At 42.1% G+C, this 27110-nt stretch overlaps 4 protein-coding genes across 12 annotated transcripts in view; 2 read left to right on the forward strand and 2 right to left on the reverse strand.

The window, feature by feature from the left end:
• Window positions 1-4434: 4434 nt before the first annotated feature.
• Window positions 4435-11281, reverse strand: LOC306935437 (N-fatty-acyl-amino acid synthase/hydrolase PM20D1.2-like). The gene is made up of 13 exons (XM_079518500.1): window positions 10999-11281; window positions 10326-10412; window positions 9053-9288; window positions 8626-8712; window positions 8377-8510; window positions 8005-8124; window positions 7725-7800; window positions 7569-7630; window positions 7407-7485; window positions 6809-6880; window positions 6524-6689; window positions 6310-6409; window positions 4435-5326 (listed from the first exon to the last, which is right to left on the reverse strand). The coding sequence occupies exons 1-13, from the start codon at window positions 11216-11218 to the stop codon at window positions 5197-5199; spliced, it is 1569 nt and encodes a 522-aa protein (XP_079374626.1). The 5' UTR covers window positions 11219-11281; the 3' UTR covers window positions 4435-5196.
• Window positions 11282-12899: 1618 nt separating this feature from the next.
• LOC306933026 (eukaryotic translation initiation factor 3 subunit H-like) lies at window positions 12900-13928 on the forward strand (the record flags this gene model as incomplete). Its single annotated transcript, XM_079515000.1, has 1 exon — window positions 12900-13928. One exon carries the CDS (start codon window positions 12900-12902, stop codon window positions 13926-13928), a length of 1029 nt encoding a protein of 342 aa, XP_079371126.1.
• Window positions 13929-15901: 1973 nt separating this feature from the next.
• lemd1 (LEM domain containing 1) lies at window positions 15902-26052 on the reverse strand. 6 transcript variants are annotated; one of them, XM_079518516.1, is made up of 10 exons: window positions 25964-26052; window positions 21606-21717; window positions 21113-21298; window positions 19796-19851; window positions 18953-19018; window positions 18680-18838; window positions 17763-17849; window positions 17230-17325; window positions 16841-17010; window positions 15902-16512 (listed from the first exon to the last, which is right to left on the reverse strand). In XM_079518516.1, exons 2-10 carry the CDS (start codon window positions 21685-21687, stop codon window positions 16191-16193), a joined length of 1224 nt encoding a protein of 407 aa, XP_079374642.1. In that variant the 5' UTR covers window positions 21688-21717; window positions 25964-26052; the 3' UTR covers window positions 15902-16190. The 6 variants fall into 6 exon arrangements, with proteins under 6 accessions (XP_079374642.1, XP_079374640.1, XP_079374639.1 ...); XM_079518514.1 differs by lacking the exon at window positions 25964-26052 and adding an exon at window positions 25022-25363 and having other exon boundaries at window positions 16880-17010; XM_079518513.1 differs by lacking the exon at window positions 25964-26052 and adding an exon at window positions 25022-25363.
• Window positions 26047-27110, forward strand: part of mfsd4ab (major facilitator superfamily domain containing 4Ab) — a 35954-nt gene continuing 34890 nt past the window's right edge. For 2 of the 4 annotated variants that reach the window (XM_079518440.1, XM_079518441.1), the window contains exon 1: window positions 26047-26181. In XM_079518440.1, the coding sequence (XP_079374566.1) occupies window positions 26146-26181 (36 nt within the window). In that variant the 5' untranslated portion in view covers window positions 26047-26145. The remainder of the gene's footprint in view (window positions 26182-27110) is intronic. The other 2 variants (XM_079518442.1, XM_079518443.1) reach the window with 2 other exon arrangements.

The following is a 27110-nucleotide window of genomic DNA, read 5'->3' on the forward strand; positions in this document are numbered from 1 at the left end:
GGGATGATCTATCTTCATAAACCATCTTTGGTTAAACTGCACCAGAGCTTCCAACCTCCCTCCAGATGGAGATCAACATCTGTTACCCAACTATGAGGACTGGTTTTGGGCGTTGGGGACTACAGTACCATGACCTGCCTGGAGGTCATGGTACGTCACGTGATTTACGTCATATTTGAGGCACATATGACCTAATTTCTCCTTTCATTGAACTGAATTTATGTGATTGGTTAGCCGATTTGCTCATCTACATTTGACCTAATTTCTCCTTTCATCGTCAATGGCCAATGTGGGGACAAAAGCTGTATGGGGCTAGCGCTCCTCAAAACCATCACTCACTCATACAAGTGCAAGGAGATTGCTTGACAGGTGCATGTTATTATTGGTTGATTGAAATTGGGCTAGTACATGCTGATATAATCACTTATTTTTGTTTGACAGAAAGTACAAATTTAAAACTAAACTGTACTGAACGAAACAGAACAGAACATTTACAGATACAAAGAGTGAATCTTTTTTTTATTTTAATGTTTTTTTTTGTGGCTTTCGCCTTTATTTTATATTTTTTATAGAGGGACAGACAAGACAGTAGGCTGACAGGAAATGGGGGGTGATGTTTTCTCATGCCAATAAAGCCCTTTGAATTGAATTGAATTGAATTGAATTGACATGCAGTAAAGGCCGTCGGGATCGGGAGTCGAGCCCACGGCACACTGCCAGGCTTGGGCTACCGGCCAAGGTGCCTGAAACCCAGATGCTATTAATCTTTGGACACGTCACAATTTTAAAAACACAGTGGTGAGAATGAAAATGAGTGATTGCACAGTATAAGCCTATGTCCATATCTGGGAATAATCAATGTTCACTGACATCAGGGATCTCCATATGGTATGTGACGTCAGATATAACAGAAATGTGATCATTTGAGTGACAAAATGTGCACAGACTGCAGGGATCTCAAATACATATTGGCATAATGTGGGCATACAATGCATACCGGTAATAAACATACTTTGATTTCAATTTCTAGTTTCACCTGTCCACATACATACAGTAGATGGCAGCATCCAGTGCTTCAGGAAATGAAGCAAGTGGATCCATAACAAGCGACATAAGTATTAAACCTGAATGTATGGACGAAAGCCCCCCATCTACTTTGACAGTAGTAAAAAGAGACCCTGTCGTAAAGCTGAAGTCACCGATGAGCGGCTCTCAGCCGCTGCAGTGGGCTGCAGACCACAGGCTGGCAGCATCAACAGCTACTGCAGATAGACATGGCACAGGCCTGGATCCAGAGTGCTGAGCACCATATGGTGAAACAGCATGTCAAGAAGGTCCTGGCCGAAGTCTGTCTGAACATCTGCACTCACGTAACGAACAGCATACCCACATGTGGGTTGTTGGACTACCTGTCTAAACACTCTGAAGACAGGAATGCAGAGATCCTGATTGGTCACATCCGCCAGAAGGTGAGCAATCAGACATTCACAGAGAATTGCAGCCTGTGTGGAGCGAAGCTTGCCTTTCACTGACCACAAAGAAGCCATGTGTGACAACGGCCACATATGGCTCAGGTGTGGGTTGTCATATCAAGCTTGCCAAACGCTGACGTTCAGGCACTGCCTGCTTCTAGATAGCATCGGCAGCATGCCTGCACCTGAGGAACCAGAGTGGATCAGGAACCTGCTGCAGTGGAGTTGTGCTTTTTGTGACTCTCCCATGATCTGATCTTAAGAGGAGCTGCAAGTGACACGTCGTCAGTGATCAGAGACATCAAATACATTTTTGAATAGTGCTAACCGCTCCAACACTTGACTATATGTGTTTTGGTGTATATTTGGGTGCATGTCTATTATGTATTTATTTATGGTGGACAAACCTTATGTTGCTTGATTTGATATCGATTTGAATGGGGAAATGCTAAAACTCACTATTCTTCCCCTGTGTGTCAATACATCATCAGACATCATCATCATATGTCATCATAAAATACTTAATAGTGGGTGCAGCAGCACTGAGCTAGGTACTTACTGCAAAGGCACCGCTCACTTCAGTCACACTGGGATTACGTTTGTGTTATGTTAAGTTTGTTCTTGGCTGTAACAGCATGTTGATCTAAGACCATGTCTTAGATCATGTTTTTATTATTGATTAAACGTATTAATAATAATTAAAAGTATAAGTTGAGTGTTTTAATTATAATATTGGATTAATATGTTGCTACTCTTTAGGCAAAATTCACATGAAATAAAATAGTATTTACAGAAATAGGCCTAAATATCAATAATCTAAATGCATAGAATATCAAACAGATATGCTAAAACTAAAACCAAAGGTAGATTCTTGTGTCATTAATATAGCTTACATAATTTTAGATGCTTTAGATGCTCTTTATTAGCAAATTGAAACTGCCAATCATAGAACTTTGGTGTTTAGCTATCTAACTATCAGAGGGTGTCTGGTCTTTAGTTTGAAGTAGGAGTGTGGTAATAATCTGTGATAGTTTGATTCATGGCATGTAGGTGCGCCATGGTTGCCTGGGTGGGACTATGGCTGTCAATATGAACTCTGTGAGGAGTTGCTGAATGAACGAAAGAAGCCAGTCCAGATGTTTTCTCATCCTACGGTTCACTTACCTAACGATGAGAAATGGAATCAAGTATTGCATGTCAAGGACAACAAGAGTTAATTCACTATTGCTTGCAATCTTATCTACCATATGCAGAACTATTGGAACTGTGAGTGACCATAATTAAACTAAAGTCAACTTTCAAAGAATATGTCAGTTCTTACCGGACATCCTGGGGTGGTAAGTAGCCTGATATGTGGCAATAAAAGTATCACATTTTCTTGTATTAATCATTATATTTCATTCTGCAGTGCAAAGATGCATTGTATTGTGAAAGGGTGAATTTTAACACTGAAGCAGAAGGAGCTGGCATACAAACAGCTGTTTACTTTGCAAAGTACTTACTTACTTACTTACGCCTGACACCCCTACTGGGGTATTGGCCGTCGACAAGGGTCCTCCAGAGTTCTCGGTCACTGGCATTCGTCTCTATCTGCGACCAGGTGCATCCCAGCCTCTTGGTGTCTGCCTGGAGATCCCGCCGCCAGCTGTTTTTGGGCCGGCCTCTTTTTCTCTTTCCCTGAGGGTTCCAAGTCAGAGCCTGTCTGGTGGTGTTTGATACTGGCTTGCGCAGTGTGTGCCCGATCCATCTCCATCTTCTTTGTCCAATTTCCTCTGTTGCAGGGAGTTGTTTCGTTTTCATCCAGAGATCGTTGTTACTTATCTTTTCCGGCCAGTGAATTTTCAGGATTCTCCTCAGACATCTGTTTATGAATAATGAATAAGGTATCATATTGCAATGTATATAGTTCCGTATATATATATTTTCTGTCTTTACTTAGTTTTAATAGAGTATATTTCATGAAATAATAAATTAATTAGAGCTAGTGAGAAGTGATGAGGTACTGGAGACACTAATGGAGATCACTAGAATGTGTGATCTTGACCTGTCTTGTGTTTCATTTGTTCTTTAGGAAAAGGGAATATCAATTATTGATGACCAATATAAGTTGGCTCAGGAGGTAGAGTGGCCGATTGGTAACAGGAAGGTTCCCAGTTCCGATTCCGGGCTCCCCCAGAGGCCAGAGCTAGTGTCAAGTGCCTTTACTATGGGTGACTGTATAATGCATCATTGTAAAGCGCCTTGGGAAGCACTTTATAAATGCACCATTTACAGCCTAATTAATTGAATCACGATGCAACACGTGTTCGAAAAGATTTTCATGAACAGACAAGAAAAAAACAATGTATTGGTCCACCCCCTGACCCAAGTGTCATGAGGGGGTTTGAGAAAACACAGCACAACAGATATTCAGACAAGATCTGATCTATAGAACTGTTGTGTTCACAACAAGCAGCAAATAACTTTGTAAATACCTACACACACCTTCAGGGTAAGGCGTTGGCTCACACAACTGCAACTGGGGAGGATATTGATCTACAATGGATGCTTACATGGTCAAAGGTGCATGCCTCAACAAGAACACTTCCCTATACACATCAATTGTTCTAATGGATATACAAACACAAAGAAACTACAGTTCTCTTAAATTATACTTATTTCAGAATTATTTTTAGAATTTCAAAGTATACAATTATTGAGGAGTACTCTGTAGTTGGATGTTTGATTGCAAAAGGTCATTTAGATTTTATTTATTTGAATAAAAAGCATGTTCTTGTATATGCTATGTTCCAGCAGCATAATTAACATTTTAGGATATCCTTTTCTTTTTCCAATTTTCATCTTTCCACTTTCCATGTCCTCCTGATTACATCACTAGTAGTGAATATTCAAGCTATTAACTCTGTATAATAATGTAATATAATTTTGTGGATATGCATAATGGAAATACACAAAAGCAATGATTTATTCATAATACTGGTTTTGGTTTTTGGTACAGTAAGTTAACAATTAATCACAAGCAAAATACAATACAATTTACCTTCAAGTAAAAATGGAACGTAAAAGTAAAGGGAAGGGAAGTTATATAAGATACTTATATGTAATAAGTATCTTAATAAGGCTCGTAAGAGATATCAACAATAAATCACAGCTTTCATTAGTGAAACTTTCATGTCTACCATTTAATATCTCATGGAAATTAGCTTTTTCAAAAAGAGTGTATACAAACTAAGTGCCAAAGGTTTCACAGCTCATTTTCAAAATCAAACTGGTTGTCATTTATTTATTTCTGCCAGCAACTAAAACAACATATCAAGAACATAAGTTCTAAAACGACTTTTGTGCTAACTGACATTGCTGAAAAGTACAAACAGTGCATTTATTTTCCAGATTGTCAAATAGGGGAAAGGGAAAAGGTGTTAAGTCACTTCAAGTAGGCCTATCACATATATTTTACAATATATTAACTTCTTAACTTATTATATTATATATTATTTTATCAGCAGCAACAAGTCAAAACTTTAAATTAAGATTACCAAGAACTTTTACCAAAGGTAAAGAAAGACAAGCTTATGGTTTAAGAACATTGAAACCAACCCTATATCTGATAAACCACATCTTTCACAACATGGTTAAATAAGTGGTTAAATTGACTGCACTCCAAGTCATGGCTAGACTTATTTTGGTCCTGAAAATTTGACATTTTGTCTTTGGATGCCGCTTGTTACAGGTCATGGTCAGAGTTGTGAGGATCAGGAAGCTTCTGAATGTCGCCGTTTTGGAACAGGTTGAAGTAAAAAATTATAATGTCCTCATAATTCTTCTTAGAAATCCTTTCATTGATGCCATGGATCCTGAAAACAAATGGCTAAAATGTTATGTTTTCCAAAACATCATACTTGAGGCCCATTCATACTCCTGCCCCCCCTCCCGACGAGAGTGCTGCTATTCTTCATGCAGATCGGCTATTTTCGCTGTTTGCGATGACGCACACACGGCCGCTCGTTATTGCGTGGCGGAGCCGCGGTGAAAATTGTTATTTTGAGGGTCGGTTTGGCACTTTTTGGCAAATTTTGTACATTTTGTACTGGCACTGTAAGTGAGAAGTGGGCGGAAGTGGCGCCGCTATCATGCAGCCATTATCATGCAGCCATTATCATGCAACCGTTATCACTGCCCCTACTTTCCATTGCTATGCTTTTTAGTTTTATACAAACGAGTCACGTCCCCATAGAAAGACGCACAGTGGTGTCAGGCTACGAGGGAGCACTTGTTTTGTTTCTCTGCATATTTCCTAATTAATTTAGTGAGGATGATCGCCATTTAGTGTGACATGATCACACCAAACTTGTTTTCAATGAATGCTAGACTGAAGACTAGATTTTAGTTGTAAAATGCTCCCGATGTGCTGGTTGGTACCTTGCATGGCTTCCGCCGCAATCTGATGAATGGGTGAATGTAATGCACAATCTATGTAAAGCGCCTTGGATAAAGGCGCTATATAAATGCACCATTTACCATTCTAATCTAGTAGTTATGTTGACAGTAGCCTCGGAGAACGCAGGTGTTTCGTTTTCACAAAAAGAAAAGCCTGGGCAAACCACATTTCCTGGTCTAGCAGTGAGAGTGAACAAAGTGCAGAGGGGTGTCGCTCCAAATTTGGTGATGTCAATTAGGTCCACACGCCCCAGAGCCTCTTCCGGCTCTGGGGTGTGTTCTCGAGAGGAGGCAAAGCTTTCCAGAGATTCCTTGCGAAGCATAGCGGAAGCATGAGCGGAAGCTTCCGTGTGCGTCACAGAGCGGATGTTCGGGAAGTCCCGGAAAATAAAATTCTTACCTTTGAGCATCGCCAGGTTTGAGCCAGATAGGAGCAAAGCGATAGATATCCTTGGTCAGCTCCGTGAAGTGACGGCTGTCTGTGTTCCCAATACAAATACCTGCATGTTGAACATTTTGGATAAAATAATTACCTCATGGTCATGGATTGTAAGAAATAGAACCACCACTCCACCAGTGAAAATAATCCTATCCCATTTACACATGGTTCTGACCTGGTGCCACGGTTACTTGTGGGAACATGTCGAGCAGAGTTTTCTTGATGATCTGGTAACCGAAGGAGGTTTCATCATACGAACTGACAGGCAGAGGGTCGAATCCTGACACAAGCTCTATCTTCACACGCTCGTCCCCAATAGTGGACTGGATCAGGTCCAGAATCTGAACAACACACATCTCAGCTGCTACACATTCTCACTCCCAGGCTGTAACATGGTGATGAGTTGGGTATGTAACTGTACTATACCTAGCAACTTTGTCTGAAAGGGGCTGAATCTCACCTCTTTTAACGACTGTGCTGAATGGATACGCAGATTGACGAAGGCCTCAGCGAGCGAAGGGAGGATATTCACCTGGGTGGAGGAAGGAAAATGTTGAACAGTAGGGAAAATTAATTCAAAATATAACAGATAGGAAAAGGGAGCAGCTAAATGCTTGATTGAGGTAAGTGTCCCAGAAATATACTGTACAAGCACCCAGAAAATTATAAGCACTTGTAAAGCTGTGAAGAACTAATACAGTCTAATGTCTGTGTAGTTTGTTTGACCCAAAACACTTCTTCTCTCAGAAACCTTCCGGGTGAACTTTTCTTTCATACATATAGATTTTCGGCGCACCCCAACGTTTCCATCACCACATGGTAAAAGACTTGGCACAATGCCGGAAGGTAGGCTAGAAGCCTACGCTCATTTTATTTCAAACTTGTATTGCAATGTATGTATGTTTGGTTTCACTTGATTGATGTCATACAAACACACATCTTTAACTTAATTATTTGATATGAACATGCAGACTCGACGTCCGCCAAGAACCCTTTCAGCGTGTCTTGTTCCACTGCCATATTGTACTGTACATAATAACCTTATTGTAAAAACGTACCTTAACTCCTGCATTAAACATGGTGACAGCAGTGGTGGTTCGTACAAAAGCATTGGTGTCAGGTCTTCGTTCCATCATTCTGCAACATGAAGCATTCTTATCCATTTATTCCTATTTATGCTTAATTAAACATATTTAGTCCCCCAGTGGACATTTAATTACCTGCCAATAAGTGGAGAAAACAGCCACAGGTTCGACATGATGAGTTTCAGTGGAAGCCCGAACTGTTAAATCATAGAAGTAGAACTGGTGATAAAAATATTGCAAAGAGATGTTTGATGTCACATGACTGGTAGCAGATTTACAGCAGTGTCTTGCCTTATGAGCCAGATGTTCAAAGGTTCCACGTTCAGGTCCGTGTCCAAACAGTCTAGGCATTGGGTTCTCCTCTAGCCTGAGAACACAGCAAGTGAAGAGACAGTACAAGTCTTGGATATTACTAATTCATCTCAACAACAAGGCAACTTAGAAGTTGTGCATAGTTGAGCCAAGTCAGTGGCTTTCTGCCTACAGTACGTTTGTTTTCAGCTCCCTCTAGAGGATACGCTGGGGGGAAAAAACTCTACTGTAGTCCAAATGTTGTATTTCTTTGCAGCACCTTTTTACTGCTGTAGCCAAGATACCAATGCTGCTCTCACTGGGAGGCATGGAGGAATGACCTGGAAATGTAGACACAGTCAGCTTTACTGTAGCTTGACCTTTCTCACTTACACCAATCCTACAAAACAGAGAGAGAGAGAGTGAGAGAGAGATTGTTGCTGTTGGGATCATAATGCATTGTATCTGCTACTTGTTGAAAGATGATAGTTCAATAAGTCGTGTGTTTCTATCTCTACTTTTCAGTTGGTTGTGCTTAAACTGTATAAACAAAACATAAACTGTGTTTCGTAATGGCTCTAAATAACAGGAAGTTTTGGAACAATGGGTGTGTTGCTTTTTTCTATGATGTCCGTCAGCGATGGTTCCTCACAGAGCAGCGGGTCCGTCCACACCACTGATGACTCCATCCAGAACCGCCAGACCCTCGTCCAGGACGAACGCCAGCTGCACGCCGCGTTGTTTCAGCAGACGCGCTATGTTCACGGCCCCCTGGTAACCTGATACCTTTACTCAAACATACACACACGTGTACTTAAATGTAATTTCTATTCTCAGTGACATGTTGAATGTCAGAGGGAAAATAATTGAGACATTAGTTGTTCATCATTGGTTAACGTACCTCTTCATCGTGTCCCATGCCGATATAAAAGCCCCTGCGTGGTTTATAGCCTTTCATCAGCAAGTACTCCAGAGCCTGGAGAATTCCCTGGGAGAAAAGAAGTTAAAGGGTGTTCATATATATATATATATATATATATATAAAATCACACCCGTGTGAACTGAGTGGTGCAGTGACGTCACACACTAACCATAGCAACCATGCTCACCTATACGTGGCCCCACGTACAGGTACACACATACATAGATACATAGATACAGACAAAGCTGGTTGTTGGAGTGGTTTGCACCAGAACATTTGAGTTAGCTGGTTTCTGCCCGACAGCAACGATATAGGCCTACTTTATACAGTATGTACATATATACTATGTATGTATTTGAGGAATCTGACTTGGTGCACTGCTAGCCTGTCACACACCATGTCTTACCATAAGAGAGTGCTTGTCATCAATGGTCCCTCTGCCATAAATGAAACCATTCATCTCCTTAGCAGAGAATGGCGGAGCTTCCCAGCCGTCAGCCTCGGACGCAGGAACTACGTCGATGTGGGCCAATAGCATGTAAGGTACCAGACGAGGCTGGGTACCTGCCACCCATAACAGGTGACTGTAGTTGGCAACGAGCTCATGCTGGACCAGGCCCGAAGAAAAGACTGTTGGAAAGGCTGAAACGAGGAGACAGGCGTACATAACTTTTCAACATATTTCCCTTTTGTGCATATTGCATACAGTGTTACTACCAAAACACTTCACCACATGAACCGTAGCAACTAGCATCTCTATTCTTGCCTCGACCTGTCATAGGTAACCAATCTACAACGTGGTGCATTGTGAGTTGTAGATTGGCTATTTTCAGTGACGGGATGTCTAGACTACACTCGGTTTAGAGGGAAAAGTCACACCCGTGTGAAGTGAGGGGTGCTCTTATCATCGTACATCATGACGTAAATTCTCCATTCATTGTCAATGGGAATTTAATGTTTGTGTAAGACAAAAATCTACACTAATAGCTGAATATAGCCTCACAAAAAAGAAGGGGACCAAGTATAGACCTGGGGGCATGGTTAACTTACAGTTCCTGATACACAAAGTAACTGAGGCTATAGTCTATAATGTCAGTACTATGCCTAGAGTCCTAGACTATACCTATACCCAGTGTTGCAGAGGTTATTGTGCGGTAGTTCAAGACCAGGCTATGATGTTAGTCAGCTCAGCCATTATGTCAGTACCGTCACATCAGGCAAGTCCAACTGTCCATATCATATGGATATCATATTTGTCCAGACAACATAAATTCAATTTCATGTGGATGTATATCAGGGCAGGGCTGCCAACATTATAGCCGCAATTTGCAACTCTAGATTTTTTTACAATGGGATGAATCTAGAGTTGCAATACCCTCCATTGACTCCCTACTCATCAATGGAGCATATTGCAACTCTAGATTCATCCCATTATAAAACAAATCTAATCAGATTGCAGCTCACAACATTAGACTGTGAGAATCCAGGATAGGGGGGACTCCCTAAACGGGGGTCTGTGCTGTGGGGTGCTCCCCCAGAAACCTTTTTAACAGTGTAGCCTATAATTGTTCTGTTTTGTAAGATGTGGTAGGATAAACACGAACACCCCATAGAGTTATATAAGGGCAATTAACCCCCTGTAAATAAACTGGCATGCATCGCATGGTTCGTTTCGTTACCTTTCTTCAGAAAAGTGTTGAACTCCAGCAGTGCGGTGGTGTTGAGTTCTGTCTCTGAGGTGGACACGGTGGGAATGCGGATTGACTCTGAACAACAAATATTGAAAACGAAAAGCAATGCTTATTATGAATAATAAAGACTAAAGGGCAGAATAAACCCTGCGATAGTCAACGTATACGCCCCTTTTATTTGGGATGACAGCTTGAAGGCTGAATCCTACTCTGAAACTCTCGCCAAAAAGAACAGATGTTCAAGCTATCAACGCGTCCCACTGCTACGCGTTAATAGCTTGAAGATCTGTTCTTTTTTGGCAAGTGACATACACAAAGCCGGCCGGGGCGTACACTCATGCACTAGTGTTCTTGATTTGAAGTTTGAACAGGTTATTAACCTCATCTGACAGACTTTCTGCAGTACCTGTGGAATGCCTGGTTTCGATTCCGAATTAACCGGTGTGATTCCTGTGATCCGGTCTAAAGCCCGCCTACTGTATTTGCTCATTTAAACACGCATATACACTGTTTCCGTATCCGCTCTGGACCCAGACCGGACCAGCAATTTGCTAAGCGAACTGAGCGGCCCCGTCTGGAACAGGTCAATGAGTGCACATTATCGTTACGTTATCCACTTTATTGTATTCTACTGACTCAAAATAAAAATAACTAAAATCACCTTTAAAAAGAGCGATAAGTTCTTCTCTCTGGCGCTGGTTTATGTCTGCCGACAGATTGTTGGTCTTCTCCCATTGAGCGAGCTGAAGTCCAACATTTACATCCAGTGACAGTGTCCTGATAGTGATTATCATACACAACACCAGAATAATAAATAACAAGCTACAAACGACGATCTTTAAGAATCTACATAATTTAAATTTTGTTCCACGGTCTGTCATTTTGCGTTGTTGTTGTTGTTGATGGTGTGTTCAAGCAGCTGACAGACTTCTCTCTCGCTTCTCTCTCTCTCTCTACAGAACACAACAGCAGTAAAGCATGGAGCCTGGGTGTGAGGTTTTGTTACAGCGACACCTGCTGGCCTGAACGCAGCCAAACAACCTATGAACTCAGGCCTGTAGCTAATATTCTGCCAACTCCAGTTGTACAATTGTGGCCTTGTCAAGCTTGCTATGTCATCTGACTTTGTCCACAGTAGGAACATATTATTCACATGATTACACAACCTGACAAATTGTAATATTCCTTGTATTGAAACTCTTGGTGGTAGACTGGTAGTGTCTAGTCAGGAGCATAGCGGAGGCATGTTCTTGATGGTTTATATTGTAAAATCTCTCGAATTAGAGTAATAGAACCTGCACACTCAAATTCTCCAATTTTATTTATGTTTTCGAGCCTGGGCTCTTTAATCTTTATTAGGCGGCCTGCAGGTTCTATTCTTCCTAATCATAATCCTAAAACAGCATGGTACGTACACCAACAAGTATTTTCTATCAGCTTTTTTATAAACCAAACACACTGCACTCCTGGACTGCAGAGGCCAACATGTTCACATACTGTAGTGTACACCCGGTTAGTGTTACTGTCATCAGAGATTTGTGTCAAACCACTGCACCGCTGTGTCCCTGCTGAAGCCTACTTGATTTACTGTATTATGGGTCAGATAGCTACACTGTCTCTACAGTTGGGTGCCACCGATATTATCCCTTATCATTTGACCCATTTAGGCCTGACCTCAACATTTAAAAAAATCCTTCTAAATCCTCCAGTTTTCTGAAATAAATATTTTCACGACTTTTCAAAAATAGCAGACCTACAAGCTCGTAGCGCGCCACTCGGTGGCGCGCTATGAGCTTGTAGATCTGCTATTTTTCAATAGCTAAATTATAACATAATGTTTAAAACACCAAAAGGGGTTCCCGCCCAAAATGGGTTAACTGTCCTTTTGCGCAGATCACGCAAACCTCAGCAAAAAGAAAAGGACAATATCGATGGCCTCCAACTCTATGTGGATATGGAGATCGACATGATGATGATGTTTAGGCTACTTTGTGACAGCTTCAACTTGTCTTTCATACAACGCATCAAAAGTCTGGTTTAGATGGGTTTCCATATCTGGAAAAAGATCTAACTATTTGAATGAAAGAATCCCCTCCAAATAAATTCATTTGAATACCACTCTCGTATTGCCATTGGAAATTGACAATTTAAAGGGAACTAGGAAGGTGCACAAATCTCCACCAGCATGCCTCATCAAAAACATAATCTCTCCCAGGTTGGCAGATTATATTTACATTGTAATACAGCAAGGGTTGCTGAATGTCAAACTAAGTCTATTCCCCCTCTCTTGTCTTTATTCTCTGCCTGCCTCTATCTCTACTTTCTATGGTTATGTCTATTATCTACTGTAGGCATGCATGTTATGTTTATGCCTATGTCTATATATGGTTATGCCTATGTCTATATGGTTATGCCTATGTCTATATATGGTTATGCCTATGTCTATATATGGTTATGCCTATGTCTATATATGGTTACTTATGTCTATGTCTATTGTCTATATAAGGTTAGGTTTATTGATTATATTTGGTTTAGTTTGTGAGATTAGCACACAGAACAGAGATGGCTACACAAAAAGAGTTCAGATCACGGTCAAGGCCTGGGAGCTCTGCTGGTGAAAATCCAGGCTCTCCTATCAAGCAGATCCAGATCGAAGGACTAGTGGTGCTGAAGATCATCAAACACCAAGAGATGCAGTGTGGTGAGGAGATCCAGGGTGTCTTGCTAGGCCTGGTGGTGGATGACTGCCTTGAGATCACCAACTGTTTCCCTACCCCCCCAAGTTCCCAACCCCAGGGGGATGATGCAGACTTTGATGCAAAACAATACCAGATGGGGTTTATGCAGTCTCTACGCCACGTCAACATAGACCATCTGCATGTGGGCTGGTACCAGTCCACCCATTATGGCTCCTACATCAGCCGGGCACTGGTCCAAACCCAGTTCCACTACCAGCACAAGATTGAGGAGTCTGTAGTGCTCATCTATGACCCTATAAAGACTGCCCAGGGTTCCCTGTCCCTTAAGGCCTACAGACTGACCCCTAGACTTATGGAGATCTGGCAGAGTATAAAGAAGGACTTTACACTGGATGGCTTTAAGAAGGCCAACATTGGATTTGAGCACATGTTCGAAGAGGTTCCCATCGTGGTCAAGAACTCCCATCTTATCAACGTGCTCATGTGGGAGCTGGAGGAGAAGTCAATGGTGGCTGCTGACAAGAACGAGGTGCTCACCCTCTCCAGCAGTAACCACATGGAGAAGAGTCTGCAGCTACTGATGGACAAAGTTGATGACATGAACCAGGATATCATCAAATACAACTCCGCAATCCGCAATCATAGCAAGCAACAGCACCTCCTCCAGAAACGGCAGCAAGAGAATGCCCAGAGGAATATCAGAGGAGAGCCCCTACTGCCCGAAGAGGACATCGCCCAGACGTTTAAGTCTGCTCAGCCCCCACCACGCATGGACACTCTGGTCATTGCTGGGCAAATAAACAATTACTGCGAGAACGTGAAGGAAATCACCTCCCAGAACCTTGGGAAGTTGTTTATGGCAGAGGCTCTTCAAGGCCACAACAGCAGTTAAGAGGACGACAGAGATGATGGAAGTCCTCCTCAGCCCACGATGAAGTGCTTTTGTTTTAAGTTTAGGGGGCACTATTATCATACATCACATTCCGTGCTTAACCAATCAAATAATAACATTCCGTTCTCAAACGGACATACACACAAAGCTGTGCATAGGAGGCGCTAGAGCCTTTCAAAAAAATAGTTGAAATGATTAGGTCACTCAGTGGTAGGCAGGTTTCGGAACTGTCCACAGCCCTCTGAGACACAGCTCGAGTAGAAAGAAATGGTCGGTATTCCATCTTATGAGCACTACTGACGGACCTTTTATATAAGATAAGGCTTTAAACGACAGGCCTGAGTGTGTTCTGCTGTTTGTAATTTTCTGTTACGGCTGTTGTACTACGCTAACTACGGTGTGCTGCATTATTGTTGTCTAACAAATGGTGCTGTGAAAGGAATAATCCCCTTTTAATTTCAAAGACCCCCTTAATGTCTCTGGGACACCAATCTACATTGTACAACCCTCAGTGTTAAGTTATTCAAGTCACAGTGTATAAAACATGCAGCAGCAGTTACATCTGAGGACGACGACCCGTTGGGTCGACCCGTCACCCAACAGAGACCACATCCACCCGAGACACTGCAGTCCAGATCCCCACGGCACAGTATGGTCGGTGCCACTGTCCAAGTGCCCTCTCCAGCCCTGCCTGACTGGAGAGGTAGCAGGGTGTGACCCGGTGAGACCATGATCATTCACCAAAATGGAGCTGGGTTTGTATTTGAGGGGGAAAGAGACCACTCCAACCGTCTGATTACAGATAACATACATAGGTGTCACAGCCATGTGCCATTTGTGAACATTGAATGAGGACTAAATGTGATGGCCTGTGTCATATATGGTTTATGGATCATAGTAATGTAATAAATGACTCTGCGTTGGAGATTTTGTAGGTCCCCTTTTACTGTTCGTCTCATCATCTCTACCCACTCTGGGGAAATCTAAATTCAACAGGACAAGCTCAGCAGAGTAGTGTTAGGGATGTCACCCCCAAAATGACTGTGTCTATCGTTTACTTACCCCATGGAGACTTGAATTCATCAATATTTGTTTGTCGGCTTTCCTATGCCAATAATTTGATGACCAGGCAGCAGTGGTTCCCTATGGATAAATGGTCTCCTTTGTGTCTATAGTCTCCATGGGGGAACCACAGCGGTTCATCAAATTATTGCTTATAGCCGCCGAGGAACCACAGGCCCAAAAGGAAGAGACTAACCTGTGATGTCATGACATACTTTTTATTTGTGTTTTTTCTATTAATTTGGTCAACACAATCAGTGCCGGAAGTCCTTCAAAATAGGAGCTCTGGGGTGCCGGAACAACATGGCCGCTTTTACTCGGAAACCCATGACCCGGAAACAATCCACTAAAAAAAAGTTCACTTTACATAGCTAGCTTACATTGCGATCGTTTATACAATATATGATCCAAAAAGCGTTCATATTTTGCGGGAGACGGGTGAGGAGCAGAAATGAAGCGCCAGTATATCGATCCGCCATTTTTGTATACCACACCATAGACCACCAATATAAGGCAAAATGTCATCATACATTAAGTAGCATGTGACATGTCAAATAAATAAACAGTATGTCATGACATCACAGGCCCTCTCAAATTTTGGGTGACTGGCTCCCCATCTATTAGGAATGTGACAACTTAAAAATATCCATTAATTCAAGTCTCCATGGGGAAAGTAATCTATAGAAGTGGTCCCTATAGAAGTGGTCCCTTATTGGCCAAGCTCTCCCACCAACATACGATTGGTTAGCAGATTTGCTCGTTTACATATGACGTGAACTTTACCTTCAATGTCAATGGTGTTTAATGTTTTGACATAGGATCACCCCTCAAAAATACATTATTTACACCCTGCCCCACACCTACAGAACTCCAAAATCATGGTCTTATGCTTAAATAAAACAATCCTACAGTATTATGAATCAACACTTTATTAAACAAATACAAAACATAAATACTGTAGATCACAAGCCAATTAAAAAAGAAAAGAAAAAAGAACCCGTAAGAAAAAAGCAGACTGGGTGCTTTGTGTGATTAATTCACCGTTTATCACCACAGAACTATTATTTGGTAATCCAATATTTGATGAACCTGTATGTATGAGGCATCAGCTATATGAATAGTTTTGATCCAAAACTGGTGGGGAAAAACCTTTTGCTCCCTTGTGTCACGCATCGAAATGAGTAGATGTACACGCAGGCATTACTCCTGGCCAGAGATAGGATTGGTCACGGACATGTCCTCCGATGACGTCAACAGCTGTTCCTCCTCGGACCCTTGACTCAAACTGTCCAGTAAGGACACAAGCGGGTTGTTGTCGTAGTTCACGTAGGTGTAAATGAGGATGAGGAGGCATGCCACGACGACAAAGACCAACATCCTGACCCAGATGGGCACGAGGCGACGTTCCAACTCCCGCCGCTCTGCCGTTGTTGGACTGACAGGGGTCAGAGTGGGGGTGACTGGGTATTTATATACAACAGGTCTCCCTGCAGCTCCCTTGATTGGCTTCCGGCGGGTGACACTGGGACATGACAAAATGACAACTTTGTATTATTGATCCATCCATCTGTGTTGTGCCTAATTTAACCACATGAACCCTATAGTTTACCTATTCTGGGCATGTTATAATAGGCAAACATTTGGCAGAGAATAAATAGACAATCTACAAGTTCACGTGTCACAAGTATCACATCGTCATCGTGTATTCCAGAGAAGAAAAAGGTTGTATATGAATGAATGAGAAAAGTACCTATTAAATACATTGTTCCATGAAAGTTGAACATTGATTTAATATACTTTGCAAAAAAAAGATTGATAATGAAACCCACAAACGATTTTAGGGTACTTACATGATGCCAGGTGGACTGCTGTATGAGTCAGTTGCATACATGATGCCAGGTGGACTGCTGTATGAGTCAGTTGCATACATGATGCCAGGTGGACTGCTGTATGAGTCAGTTGCAGTATCTGCCGACAGTTCAGTCACAGGCTCATCAACAGTCATAGGTTCCTCCGGAAGCTAGGACATGAATACAAATATTAATAAATGACCACACAGGATATAGAAGTAGTCACCGCCAATGTGCCACTGAACCAGGAGGTGCAGCCAGTCAGGTGAGAAATACTGAAATGTGACCCGTCTTCCTGTGTCGTAGAATCCATAAAGTTTAAGTAGAAAGTAAATAGTTGACTGAACAGGGAGTTACACTATTCCCTGATGTCACCCTGTCCCAAGTACCTGCACATTTCTCTGATTGCACCCTCTCACCCCATGTGGAGTAGCACGGTACAGTACAGGAGACGGAGACGGTGGACTGTGATACGATGACTCCTTCTGTTATTGGAGTGAAAAGTCATGTCACTCAGCTAGCATTCAGAGTAGTGAAAAGTTCTAGGTCTGTCCAATATTTGTCAAATAATCGATTAATCAGTTGGTTTGGTTTTAGACTTTTATGTGATTAGTCGTTTATGTTTTTTTGCTATGCCAAATTATCTCTTGAAAAGTAAGACAGCCCTGGAAAAGTTACAACGCTCAATAACCACTTGAACACTAGCATCCCTATTCTGGGCATGTCATAATAGATGACCATTGACCAAAAATAGGTGGACATTTGGTGAGAATAGCCCATGTACAACATGTCGCAATGTGACACTTTGCAGGCTAACTATTTTCATCAAAAAGATTTGTTGTAGAGGGACAAAATGAGGGGGCCAACAATAGACCCGGTCAATTAAGTATATAGGGTTTAAGAGGAGAAAAAAAGAACTTCCCTCCATCACCATCTCAGCGATACTGAAGCTCTGCGGGGTGCAAAAGGAACCAGCAGAGGGACCTGAGTCACTTGACCAGGATGGAACCTATGTATAGAGGTTAGTATTAATGACACAACAGCCGCCCTTTACAGTTGACAATTGAACTGTGAATATTATGAACCGTTGGTACCCCTTATACACCAGTGATTTTCGCTTAGGAGGGATGTAAATGCATTGGCAGTGCAGACATTGCCTTCATTGATTCTGCATGTTTAAAGATGGAGTGCCACAAATTTTTACCACCCTAAAACATGATCAGGTATTATTATAATATAAGGAGGAAGAACTTTTTCCAAAAAGTGTACAGTATTTGTTAAAATCATGCTTTTATGTGGACACGCCCACCAGTTCATTAAGTGTATGCCTGGTTTGCCTGGTGGGTGGTGATGGGTGGTGATCCACCTGAACTGAAGCCGCACCCACAGCTGTAGTTGTATGATAAAGGGGGCGGGGTTAGGGGAGGGGCTGATAGTGTGATGCCACTATTTTACTGTTTATTTCATTGGCCCGTTTAACTGTCAAGGGTTCAGCCTCCAGGAAGAAACCCTAAATACAAAGTTAATACACCATTGCACATAAAAACGACTCCAGTGTGTCTAATGAAGTACTGTCACCTCATAGACACATGAAAAACTGGAAAAATACAAAAATTGTGGCACTCCATCTTTAAGAATCTATACCTGTTTTAATGAGTTGACCGTGACAATACTGCTTAACTTCACCACCCAAACATTGCATTAGTGTTCCAGTGAGTCCAATGACAAACACAAGACAAATGTTGACAGTGATAAACCAACCTACAAATTTACATGGATTGTGTAGTTAAACATCAGTTAAGTGTGAGATTTAGAGGAGAGGTTCTAGGCTCAGCGTACCCCAGGCTCTATTGCTGAGGGCCGGTTTACAGAGGCTCTACTGAAACCACTGGCAATCTGTGAGAGGGGAGTCTGAATCCTCTGTGATGATGACTCCACAACATTCCCAGCATTCCTCTTGGCGCTGCCTTCCCTGTGTTCTGGGGGTATACTAAAGCGCTAGAGCAGGCCAGTGGACATCCAACCAAAATACAAAAACATCCGTTTTCATTTTTATCTGAAAAGTCAATAATTTTGGTAAAACAATGAGATGGGAATTATTTTAAGATTTACCAGTCTTGATGAGTGCGAAAAGCACCCATGGAAAACAAAGCCAGTATTTTGAGAACGAGACTCTGCCTATGAAAAGTGAAAATAGTTTAAACACACAGGGAGGTTGGTAGCACAACGCCATAGCAGCTAATGCCATTTTTGAAACGGCTGAATCCTCATACAGTATAATCCAAATCTTCTGATGGTAAACATACACTGCGAAAAGACCGCGTACATATGTACAGACATTATGTGCCAGTATATCTTATCTGGAGCCACTCAATTCTGAATATTTTAGCAAACAATTGGCTGTAGTGAAGATTTGAATTATATAATGGTGGAAACATGGATAACATGGAGTTATCGTTTTATGTTTTTTCAATAAACGCTAGGGAATGTACCAGAGCTTTTAATAATCAATGTTAACTGTAATTCATTATCGTTACAGGCTAAACCTAAAGTTTGTCATGCGTACGTCAGGCGTACTGATACCAATTAGCAAATTTCGTAGTAACTTTTCAAAATGTTAAATTAACTATATCTACTTATATCTACTTTAAAGACTTGTATTTTCCACTATTTCAACATGAATGATCAATGATGTTTAAAATGTACATTGAGATCTACTAATGTGTACACGCCACTGTACACAGCGGAAATCTATGCAAATGGTTAGAATCGGAGTTACAACTTATGACCACTAAGTGGTACTGCAGGCAATAATTCTGACAAAGTCACCAGTGACCTAAAAAATAAAGGATCACAATACAAAGCTTATTGACAGTGATAAAGACACAGAACGGATAAATTACTTGGCAAAATTAAAAGCTTGTCAGCAAAAGATGACATTATGATATAACTCACCGGGTTCTCTGACTGGTTCAAGGAGGAATCTGGTTCTTGTACCGCTTGTTCGGCAACTTTAATACAATTACAGACACAAATACAAAAGGGTTCATATTAAATTATATAAGATTTTATACTTTTACAAAAGTAGTGAAAATAGCCAATCTATGCCATGCATTGTGAGCTTGTAGATCATCAATTATCACTACATTTGAAAAAAAATGATTTGAAATGTTTAAGTTCTTGCTTATAAAAGGCATGCTCAAAATAGGGACAAGTTTAAAGTGGTTAAGTCTGTGGGTTTAAACTAGGGATGTCCCGATACAATTTTTTCGCTTCCGATCCGATCCCAATACCTCAATTTCTGTGTTAGCCGATACCGATACCAAATACCGACACCAGTGTCGTGATCTTATGTTGTGTTTATAGCTATCAAATGTGCACTTGCCGTTTGGGCAACTCCAAAGCAAACTCCACATGTCCCAACATTTTATTTACCTGCCATAGTGTCAACCCCTTACCCCTGTGTCGGATTGGTGGTTAGACTGGCGTATTCACCGATACCGATATGACAAATAAGGGCCGATCCGATACTTTTCCCGATACCGATACAGTATCGGGACATCTCTAGTTTAAACCAATGAAACGTATTAAGCACTTGCGACTAAATGGCCCATGGGATCCAATGAACATTGAACAAGCCAATTTGTTGAAAAGTAAAGTGTTAGCTATGCAAGGTTTCTACCCAAAAGCAACAATATGCTGAGAGAGAGAGCGAGTGTGTGTGTGTGTGTATGCACGCATGCGTACATATAAATGCTCACACTTTTACTATAGCCGGGGAGCCAGCCACCCAAAATTGGACAGGGCCTGTGATGTCATGCCGTACTTTTTATGTCTTCTTGAGTGGTGCAACCACTCCAAGGAATGTCCCCATGTCCGTCCCTATGTTTAGAGTACCAATAGGGGGCGGTGTTGCACCACGCACCACTCACTTCAGACTAGTCTGATTTTTTGACATGTCACATGACTTTTGTTTTTTGACATGTCACATGACTCACATGCTACTTGAAGCATGATGAAATTTGGAAAATGTTGCCTCATATTGCTTGTCTATGGTGTGGTATACAAAAATGGCCATAACTTTCTTTCGCAATGTTTCCGGCAGAGCAGACCTCTCATTCTGTGGACCTTAATGACCAAATGAAAGAAAAACACAAATAAAAAGTATGGCATGACATCACAGGTTAATCCTTAACCGTTGAGTTTTTGGGCCTGTGGCTCCCCGGCTACTAGGACACAAGGCCAACAGACAACATTTCTACTTGGACATACTCGAGTCCTCCTCCTGTGCGTTGGCCGCTTCCCCATTTTCCACCTCTTCCCTGTTTTGCACGTCTTCCACCTCTTCTTCTTCGCTGTCGGAGTACAGCGTAGCATCAGCGGTGCCGTTCAAGCTGGGCTGGACGTCAGCTTGAAGGACCTTTATCAGTCGCCTCTCGTACAGGGCTCTGGTGGTGGCTAGCACAGACAAAGTGCCCTCAGTCAGCATACTTCACTCATCACTGATGGCTTTTTTCCTTCCTTTTTTTACAATTTTTTTCACAAATGTTGGAAGAAAGAATGGTGAAATTAGCCAATCTACAAGCTCACAGTGCAACATATTGTGTTGTCAGCTTGTAGATTGGCTATTTATACCATTTCGGAGATAGGTCATAAATGTGTTTTTCTAAGTTTGGGTCCCAGTAAAAACAAATCTTTTGGGTCTCGAGTTGAAAAAGTTGGAACCTTTAGCATTGATATTTAGACCAACACTGAGCAATCTCACCAGTAATGGGTCCAATGTTAACCCCACATTTGAGCAGCGCTGCCCTGAGCTCATCATCCGTCAGTCCACTGGGATCCAGCATCTCCGAATCCCCCGAGTGCTTCGTCTCTTCCTGAAAAAACAAACAGTGTTAGCATGCATTATATAAAAGTTATTTACGTGTATAAAGGGCCATTCACAGTTCCATACCAAGCACTATAACTTGAACTTTATAGTTGTACAGTGGTCTCTAGTTCTCTAACTTTTTTTTAAACCATCTCTATCGTCATCGTGCTTGGTGTGGATAGCCCATAAGTACATTGTTCAGGGTCAGGGTGGGTGGTGATCTGGTATTGGTGATGGATGATTTAAGCAGTCACACGTGATCCGAGTCAAAATAATTAAGACCCGACGCTAATCGATTCACACAGGATAAATCAACCACCTGCGGCACGCCGTCAGGCTGGCTCAACAGCCTAGGTGCACACACGGGTGTGATTTTAAGTGGTACAACCACTTCATAAAGGGAGCCATGTGTGTCTGTCCCTGGCTGTGGGGGACAAGGCAGCTAGCCGGAACCGGCCGGGCCCCTGGGCGCGTTCCTCCGGAGTTGCACCACTTACACGGAGTTGCACCACTTACTTCACACGGGTGTGATTTTACATCAATAGAGACACAGGGACTAAAAATGTGACACCCCCAAAACCCAACGAAATGGAGGAGTGCCATATCCCAACAACTTAGTGAATTCTCCAGGTTAGTATTAATAATTAGTCTTGCAATATGCTGTTGGGATAATTTTCCACAAATAAAATAGTCTAAAATGAAAGACAAATGTATCTAGGTATTGAAAACCTCAAGAGATACGATGACGTATATACCATGCGAACACTTTAACTTGATACGAAGCTATCAGTTGACACACCAATGGGGTATATTATAGTTAGTACATTGTGGGTTGTATATTGAGATGGCAGTTACGTGACATTAAAAAGGACAAATCAAACAAATGGGACACTTTATTAGAACACAAAATAAATCACTACAGCCTCAGTAATCAAGCAGTGAAATTAGGGCATTTTATGCCTCTCATAGGGATTGCATTGACAGCTGCAGTACAGTTCTAACGGACCAGAAGTGGGGCCGCTGTCTCATTTGGGGGCGTGAAATTTGTAGTCCCTGTGTGTCTCTATGCCTGCGACAGCCCAGACCCAGAGCCACCTTGGTTTGTGTCAGTGCGTCACCCTTAGCTGTGGGAAGATGTCTCGGACAAGTGTGTGTGCACTCTCACATGCACACCGTTTAAATCACTTTGATCATTTTGTTCCTTTAGCTGATCCACAACACATTTGTTGCAGTTTTCCTGAGCAATATACAGTACACTGCTCACAAAAACTATCATAACATTGAGGGATCAAAAAATAAATACTGTAGGCCTATATCACGGAGACTGTAATATGCAGAATTCCAGGCCGTGAAATGTTTATTCTTTTTCAAAGTATCAAAATAGCAAGCAGAAAGTAACTGGTGACTCAGCTCTGCCTCCTGACACAAATAAATGAAATGTGGCAGGTGTTAAGACAGAGCTTGCAGTGAGGCAGGCAAGGCAACCCCTCGCTACAAAAATGTCCCTCACTGAAATCTATACCAACTGGTGGCAGCCAGTCAGTGTGAAGTGACCCAGATTGCACTGCCCCCATAGGACCCCCCACCACCCCTCCCACCACGCCCCCCGCCTCCCCCCACTGCTGTCCAACAGGCAGTCTTTACAGCTGCTGACCTTGCAGGGTATCAGTTCAAATGCATTCATTCACATTCACACAACAGTTGCCAGAACATCAACCTGGACAGCTTGCTCAGTTAAGAGGGGCATGCAACCAGTCTGATTTTGTTTGTTTTCCTGATTTTGAAGTTTGTTTTCAAATTCAGGTTAAACACTACAGAATGGTAATAAATAAATACATGCCAGACTATTAAATAGCTATTAGCAACGCATCATGCAGCTAATCAAATACATGTATGTGCATGCAGACTCAGAGGCAAAAGGTGTGCTGGTCAATGTCAAATCAAACAGCCATTAATCTTATTAACTGCAGATGGGTAGCCCCTCTCGGGACCCCCGGTTGAGCTCTTTTCATCGTTCACCCGTAGGGTCCCTCCCCATCGGTCCCAAGCTATATGGGATGCAGACGGACTTACCGTCAAAAACGTCCTTTCTGCGCTGTGTGAGTAGTCGTGATGGGTGTCAAAAGAAGCATATAGGAGCTATAGGAGACAACGGAAACCTCAATGAATTTTCCTTTGGCGCAGAAGCCGTTAAGTATTTTTTTTTTATACGGTCTTTGTTTGACCGTTTTGGCAGCTCTGAAATTCTCTCTTCCTTCCTTCCTTGACTTCCTTATTGACATCCTATTGTACCGCCTCCAGCGCCGGAACTGGCTAGCTGCGACAGAGCAGATCAGAGGCAGGAACGTAGGGACGCGCAGCTAGCCAACCTGGCACTGGAGGCGGTACAATGGGATGTCAAGGAAGGAAGGAAGAGAGAATTTCAGAGCTGCCAAAACGGTCAAACAAAGATTAAAAATACTTAACGGCTTCTGCGCCAAAGGAAAATTCGTTGAGGTTTCCGTTGTCTCCTATAGCTCCTATATGCTTCTTTTGACACATATCACGACTACTCACACAGCGCAGAAAGGATGTTTTCGATGGTAAGTCCGTCTGCATCCCATATAGCTTGGGACCGATGGGGAGGGACCCTACGGGTGAACGATGAAAAGAGCTCAACCGGGGGTCCCGAGAGGGGCTAGCAGATGGGTTGCATTACACAAGTTGTACTGTAATGGCTGACTACATGTTTTCTGCTGTAGTAGTTTAACCTGAAACGAAGTTTATTGTGCAATATTCCTGTCATTATCCACTTTCACCCTGTTATCAGTTTGACCAGGTCATTGTCACAGACAAATGTGTTAAAAGTTTAATAAATAGCATGAATAAGTGAACATTTATGTAGGATATTGAATTGCGAAGTGCCAGGGTAGGTGGTCTAGATTAGATTAGTGTGTGTGTGTGTGTGTGTGTGTGTGTGTGTGTGTGTGTGTGTGTGTGTACTTGAAGTATTTATTAACAGTTTGCAGAATTACAGTACATTTCAAGCACAACTCAATACAAAAACTGTTAACAGTGAGTGGACGATCCAATAAAGCACTACACTTGTTTACAAGAGGGTCCACCTTGTTCAATTCATCATAACATTTAGAGACGTACAAATCAAGGGATTCGCATGTGTCTTAATGACTGTTGGTAGGGCGTTCCACATTTTGGTGGTATAGGAGCGAAAATAATTTAGTCCCTTGTTTGTGCCGAATCTGGGATCACCATCTTGCGGAATAAACAAATCCAGCGTTGCACCAATCGTTGAAACTGACGGCTAAACTCACGGTGACATCATCCGTTGCCAGCAGGTCCTCCTCGTCGCTGGAAAAATCGGCTGCACTTTTGTGATCAATGTGTTTCAAATGCAGCTCCACATAGACCTGCTTATTGCTCTCCTCAGCTGGCAACGCGACGTTGTGCGCGACCAAGTCTGACTTCAGTTTAGACTTTGAAAACTGGCTGGGATCCTCCACAAACACCGGCATGATGACGACCGAGTCCGACCACGAAATAATGCAAAGTATCCGTCCCGAAATTACCTCAAAGCTCAAGCTGCAATTAAACAGCGTTCAAATATCCGAAAAAAACACGTGCTGACTGTCAACTACAATAACTAGCCTTGTCTGTCACACACACACAACTCTGAGCGGAGATTGAGAACAGCTGCTTCCACTAACAATCGCCATGCGCGCTTGCGTGCGCGTACACCGTGTGTGTGCTGCGTTCACGACAAATCGGGAATGACAGTACGTCAAAATAATATTGTCCAATTTGTCCTCCTATGTGAAACCTAGCTGGGTTGGAAGATAAGGGGGAGAGGTAGGCATAATACAAAAATAAATTCTCAACACATGTTGAATCAAATCATTATGCACCTTACCTGAAATGAAATGAAATGAAATCTATATTTACCCAGGGTATCTGGGCTAAGCTCAAGAACTTGACTGTTGTCAGTAGCCTACAGTACTATGGGTGCCATGTTAAACAATTCAAATAAACAATTCCAAATTCAACTAAGATACTATTTTGATATGTAGGCAAGTTGAAGTGCCTAGCTTTGATAGTTGCAGCAATGCTAATTTAAATGAGTTGGGTTAGGAGGATGGCATGGCATCCACCATTTACATGTTGTTAATTTTTAATAATAAAACAGATGGGGGAAAGAAACACATGTAAACTATGATGCATTGTTAACATAGTAGCTTATTTGATAACAGCAGCATTACCGTCCAACAAACGTGTCTTTCATCAGGCCAGGTGGAACTTTGTGTTCATCGCTGCGTTTTTGACTTGTTGTAGCGCAGCTGTTCGCACGCGTACCAGTGATTGAAGAAGATGCACATTTTGTTTGAAGCTGCGCCACCTGGTGGAGCGTACAGGAGTTGCAGCATTCTTCCATGTCCTGCAGATGCTTGGACTCACACCACAACCAGTGATGCAAAGGGTAGGCCTGTACACACAAAGAAAGAAACAATAAAGCACGCACATCCACTAACTAAAACGCCAGGTGCTGGGCAGAGGTAAATAATGGAAAAGAAAATAAGGTCTGTCTGCAGACTGGACTGAGCTCCAAAGCTTAAATATTTATTCTTTACACCAGTGGTTTTCAACCCTTTTCATGTCAAGGCCCATTATTTATTCTGCATTCGAGCCACGGACCACCATTTGATGAAATGTTGCCTCTCGGACCCAAAATGTAGAATATTTTGGTTGGTTAAGAAGATTTTGTCCACAATTCAATGCTGTATTGATGTGGTACCATTAGGAGAGAGAACGGGCAAACAGTAATTTAACTTGTTAACTTGTGTGAGAGAGAGAGAAAAATGAAACCAAATGGACCCGTATGCATGAGTCCATTTGGTTTCATTTTACATTCAAGTTAAGATCTATACAGGCTTCCATTTGGTTACCAACTCTCCATAATTTAGCTGGGGACCACCTGGAACACCCCCAAGGACCACTGGTGGTCCCGGACCACTGGTTGAATACTACTGTTTTTCACCAAAGTGGACATGACGTTTCAGACCGGTCTGATGAAGAGCCGTGAGGCTCGAAACGTCATGTCCACTTTAAAATACAAGAATAAAAAGCTTTGGAGCTCAGTCCAGTGTGCGGACCTTATTTTCTTTTCTGTACACACACACACACACACACACATACACACACACACACACACACACACACACACACACACACACACACACACACACACACACACACACACACACACCAGTGAATTCATAAGTCTCTGCTGTTGGGAAGAAACCACTTAACTCCAAAATGTTCATTTTTCAGGAAACAAAATATATATATATATATCTTTCAAGAAATGAAGAAAACTCAAGTTGGTGTTGTGACTTTATATAGTGTCAA

Source organism: Electrona antarctica (genome assembly GCF_951216825.1).
Source record: "Electrona antarctica genome assembly, chromosome: 2".
NCBI classification, from domain to species: Eukaryota; Metazoa; Chordata; class Actinopteri; order Myctophiformes; family Myctophidae; genus Electrona; species Electrona antarctica.